Genomic DNA, 5,134 nt, shown 5'->3' with positions numbered 1-5,134 from the left:
TCCTTTATATGTAATGTAATCACAGAAACCTGAACGCATCAAATAACTTCCTTTATATGTAATCACAGAAACCTGAACGCATATATTTGATGCAGGGAAATAAAAAGCAGGATACGTGGATTTCGAAGGCCATTGTTGAATTTAAGTGCACATTCATTTGCAACAGTTATCAACCAAGCATTCGGAAGACCCTTGTATCCACTCTTTGATCCCTACATCAACGATATCAATTATATGCTTTCCTCCTACATCATCCCTTACGTTGGTCTCACCGGTTATGTTGGTGCTACTCCAAAACTTAAAAATCCTCTTTCCAGAAAGGTATATATACATATATACTTTAAATATATTTCTATATATATATATATATGTGTTCAATTCATATGTTTCTGTCACCAGCTTGTAGCTGGTCTTCTTGCAGTAGAATCAGGTCAAGATGCAGTTTTTAGAAGCCTTCTTTATGAACGAGCAATGGTAAGGGTAATCCCATATGGTATCACAGTGGCTGAATTCACTGATAGAATCTCCGCATTACGAAACAAATTAGGTCGTGGTGGCATAAAAGATGAAGGTCTCGTTGTCGCAACTAATAACATAAAGAATAGAGGGAAAATGACAGGAAACGTTTTAGTTGGCGACATGAACTCCTTGGCATACGGTCGAACACCAAAGGAAATCCTTCGTATTGTATACGGAAGTGGAAAGGAACAAGTTCCTGGAGGATTTTATCCTCATGGTGCAAATGGGACCATCGCTAGAAAATATTTAAAGCGCAAAAAAGATTGATATCTTTGTTTTAACCTTCTTAATCTAATCTAATCTAATGTTTGTAATGAAACATAAAGTATGATTATATGGGTGTGTCTTAATACTCTAAGCCTAACCTAAATGCTAATATATCTTGAACAGATTTTATTTTTGGATGCCAATGGAATTGAAACAAAAACCAATATTTTGGTTGTGACAAAAGTGATTTCTTCTTACTCCTTATCCTGTCATGGGTACAAACATGGATCTAAAGGCTATAATGACTTGTACCTTTTGCAGTAAAACATATACACAAGTTTGTTACTCATGGGACAAACCTCACTTGGATTGCAGAACCTCTCACTGATTGATGTGATGGATATTGGCCTCCTATACAATATCTGAATAGATGCCCCTTCAAAATCTGAATGAATCTTCACTAATAGTAATATGCATCTTCAAATTCACCCCTGTGGATTCACAGAAGCAATCATTCATTATGATATATGCAAACAAACCATCTTTCTCGTAAAAATGCAAAAAATAATGAATGATTTCGACAAAAAATGCAAGTACGATAACTAGTTTGGAAAACTTCTTACCATCAGCTGAGGTAACTTGAGGAGTATAAACGATAAGGTGTATACAACCGTTGATATCACTACTGCTGTGATCACGTTGTACATGAGGCGCTTATCATCTTTACTCGGCACAAATGCAATCTTCAAAGTATTTGTTAGTTCAAAGAACCTGTACGACACCTGCAAGTTTTGATCAAACCATGTAAATCATTTGCTTTACTTTTCAGTCAATTTCTCGTACAGACCATAAGAAGATTTATTTACCGCGACATAGATGGAAGTTGTAAGCATGAAATTCAACATTGGGTAGTCAGAAATCAGAGACAACAGCAGCTTAGGCTGACCATCCGGCACTCCTGATCTGCACACCCACATAGTATTTCCATCATAAATTGTAAGATTTGGGTTGATGCAAAATCAATGGATGCTCGACATCATATGATTGAATAATGGTTGTATTGTGCTTATCATGGTTGAATCTCGACATTCTAACATGCCAAACAATATTGTTAAAATGGAATTCAACACGGGCCAGATTGGGTCCTAGATGTGGCCCAACTGTATAATCAACCATTTTACAGCATCCAAAAGGATCAAGGGGAGACCCGGTCCTGCCGTGGGGTAGGTGTTCCACCACTTGGACAACATAATCGTGTAAATGTGAAGTAACCCGACATATATGGAGGAATTTGTTTTCAAATAAGTTTACAACCCAATATTATAGGAAAACACTAATATTAAGCATCAGTAAGGTCCCAGTTTACATACCTTAGCCATATGTGAATCTGAGAGATGTAGGTTTCCAAAGTGATTTTTCCCAGCCATCTAATAAATAAAAGGAAGTAGCATTAAAGCCAAAGTAATAAATTGAAAATCCTTGATAAGGACAAAGAATTATGGGATTGGAAGAATCGGTACTTACGCAAAAAGGGTCAAGGTGTAACTACGGAAATGTTGGGTGACGTTCCGCAGGCTTATATACACACTACCAGCAAATGAATGAAATTATATAAAAGAACACTAATGGAAGAAATTTATATACAAGATAATGGAGCATTTGAAAAAAGTACGTACGTAATGGGGATCCACGAGGTGTAAGGATGGTACTTATTGTATGTAACTTTGGGAAGTTTGTATATATACTCGAGCCACAGATACCCAACCTAAGACATGAAATTTCAGAATCTTAGATAAAGAAACAAAGGGGAAAATAGATGTGGACATGGAAAAAGAAACTACCGTCAAGGATATTAACACAACAAGCGTCTTGATAGATATTCTTCGTTTAACTTCTGCTTCCTCCAGCTTTTCCATCCACCTCTCAACCTAGGGTAGAAGGGTAGCAGTTTAGCAGCGTAATACAATATGTATATATATATATATGGGCAAACATCTAGCGTCAAATTCCAATGAAAAGACACTGCATGCAGGTACGAGAAGAGAATGCCATTCTTGCCAGTGGCAAATATTTTTAGCACAGGAGGACATTGACACTTACTGTTGGGTGATAGTAAGCATACAGCATTCCTATAATCCATATGTACCGGTCAAGGCCAGACCGGAAATGCCATTCGTGCATAACAGGGATGTTGGGCTTTGCTGGATCGGTGTATCCTGAGATAAATTTACGTTTATCACTTCACACATCAATACATAAGTGATGAAAACAGCGAGTACTAGCACCTGAAGCTACATACCAACAAGAAAAGTGAATGGAGCCCATAAAAACTCAAACACTCCCGGTACTTCCCATATCAGAATAACTGCCAAAAAGCAAGCTAGAAATTTTGCAGCAATGACCGTTCCATTGTCGTTGTATTTGTTGAAAAGACCAAGTGCCCCATAAACCATGAGGGTGAAAAGGGTATGCATGGGGCATATGTAGTATAGCATATAGCTGTTGTTAAGAACAACACAACAAAATAACACTAAAAAGTTGAGCCGCCACATCATCTGTCCAACAATATTGCACACACTTAGAGTCTTAAAATTACACAAAAATTTAGGCAAGTGGAAGAATAAATACGTACCTGAGCAAACCTTGCAAGGCTGAAATCTTTGCGGATGTAATAATAAGAGAAGTTGCCAAACCCAGTCATCCAGACATATGCAGCAATAAAAATACGTATGGCATTGTAGATTTCTGTTGCAGCGAAGTAATGGTACATTAGAAACAATACCTGTGGATAAATGACCAAGAGTCAGATAAACAGTGTAATCTATGCAAACGAACGCAACTGAAGCAATATAGCTCATATACTTCTATAGGTTATGAATTCATGTTGAATGTAATCATCCGTATATCATATGCAACACCTTCACTAAGAACTATGCATACATTTTATATATTGTAGGACCTAACTTTGAAATTACTCATGACACAGCAAGACAAAGAAGTTTTAGCATATTAGAAATCATGGCTGACAAATACACAAGCTCATTCATACACAAAAATGGCAGTTATATCACTATTTTACTGCTCAGTGACATACATGAAATGTCTAAAACTTCTTCAAGAGCATATAAATACATAGTTACGGCCTGAATAAGAATCTCAGAAAGGTGACAAACCTGCATCCAGCCTTTCCACTCCTCGGTTTGATGTCTGTTAAGATAAAGTATGGCTTTCCCAGAGAATGGCGACTTATCATGATGTATCTTGAAAGAGGTAATTGCTGACACTATGATGAGAAGAAAGTAGAGGAACAGAAAAAGATCCCGATTGTAACTCTGTAAACATAAATAATGGAGAGCAATATGAGGAAAACTAGAAGTCAATGATGAGACTTGAGAGACTAAAACATAAGAAACATTTTTCCCTGCCCATAATTAAACAGTTAAGTTTTGAATATGAATGATCGCTTAGCATAAGAGCTAACTATCCCTAAATGCACTTTCAGTTCTTTGTTTCATCATGTATATAGCTCTTTCCTAATATATTCAATTAAGACCACTTTTTACCATTCACAATCATATGAAAGCAGACAACTGTGGGAACAGATAAAAGTAGGGAAAAGTAAAAAACATGACCCAGCAGATATTAAGAATTTCTTGCACGATCTTCAGGTCCAGCTCTTCGCGGCTGTTAAATGTCAAAGTAAACAACGCCCTATTTACTGCTACAATTACAAAGATGCATCTCAGTGGTCACCCCATGAGACATTTTCATTCACAGTAGAAGGAGGCAACGACTACATCTGTGGTCTTCTGTCTGGCCAGCTTACAGATTTTGATGTCTGCTACTTGACATCTTGTTATATCAAATAGACAACATACAGTCCTTTTATATTTATTTGACTTCAATATCAAATATATGTTCATATGTGAATCCTAGCTTACTCAAGTTCAAGGAGGACAAGTGAATAGAACTTTAGAAAATTAATGAAATCAACTATTCTCTTTGTGCCCAAAAAATGCAACTCCCCTTGTTTGGGGTGTACCCAAGAAAAGCAATTTCCACTCATACTCCCAGATTGGAGGAGCTACATTTTAGAAATGACCAAATCTAATGACAAAGGTGTGTTCCAAGTAGCACATCATCAAGTCATGAATAAGAAGCTATACATCTAGTGACAACTAATACTTGATTCCAGTTTGCTCCTCAAGTGTGCACACAATCACACGAGAAAAGTAGATTAAGAGATGAATAATTACACACAATAAAGGGGAGAAAAGGGAAGGACCAAACCTAACCTAACGTACGTAAGCTCATTACAAGGTAGAACGGACTGGCCTCATCCAGTTCCTCCCTTGATTCTATCAAGGTCATGTTCTACTATTAATCCCCCCCCCCCCCCCCCCCCCCC

General features: G+C 37.2%; 2 protein-coding genes across 2 annotated transcripts; one reads left to right on the top strand and one right to left on the bottom strand.

The window, feature by feature from the left end:
• Positions 1-95: 95 nt before the first annotated feature.
• LOC112505390 (desiccation-related protein PCC13-62-like) lies at positions 96-786 on the top strand (the record flags this gene model as incomplete). The annotated part of the gene is made up of 2 exons (XM_025109305.1): positions 96-321; positions 400-786. Coding segments are annotated over 2 exons (613 nt in total), but the record flags the coding sequence as incomplete, so codon positions are not given.
• Positions 787-897: 111 nt separating this feature from the next.
• LOC112505391 (protein REDUCED WALL ACETYLATION 2-like) lies at positions 898-5,097 on the bottom strand. The gene is made up of 12 exons (XM_025109306.1): positions 5,022-5,097; positions 3,900-4,147; positions 3,359-3,508; positions 3,026-3,281; positions 2,827-2,942; positions 2,568-2,654; positions 2,403-2,491; positions 2,251-2,313; positions 2,097-2,153; positions 1,593-1,689; positions 1,350-1,508; positions 898-1,217 (listed from the first exon to the last, which is right to left on the bottom strand). Exons 1-12 carry the CDS (start codon positions 5,095-5,097, stop codon positions 1,212-1,214), a joined length of 1,404 nt encoding a protein of 467 aa, XP_024965074.1. The 3' UTR covers positions 898-1,211.
• Between the last annotated feature and the right edge of the window lie 37 nt (positions 5,098-5,134).

Source organism: Cynara cardunculus, unplaced genomic scaffold (assembly GCF_001531365.2).
Source record: "Cynara cardunculus var. scolymus isolate 2C unplaced genomic scaffold, CcrdV1 Un_Scaffold_10432, whole genome shotgun sequence".
Taxonomy (NCBI): Eukaryota; Viridiplantae; Streptophyta; class Magnoliopsida; order Asterales; family Asteraceae; genus Cynara; species Cynara cardunculus.
The sequence above is the reverse complement of the archived record's forward strand: the minus strand, read 5'-3'. Positions and strand labels throughout refer to the sequence as shown.

Excerpts from the sequence above, each read along its gene's own strand:
- LOC112505391 (XM_025109306.1), bottom strand. The coding sequence starts at position 5,097 with ATGACCTTGATAGAATCAAGGGAGGAACTGGATGAGGCCAGTCCGTTC. Across the intron at positions 2,492-2,567 it reads TTGTGTTAATATCCTTGACG|GTTGGGTATCTGTGGCTCGA; the intron begins GTAGTTTCTTTT and ends TTCATGTCTTAG. Across the intron at positions 2,314-2,402 it reads ACCTCGTGGATCCCCATTAC|TGTGTATATAAGCCTGCGGA; the intron begins GTACGTACTTTT and ends ATTTGCTGGTAG.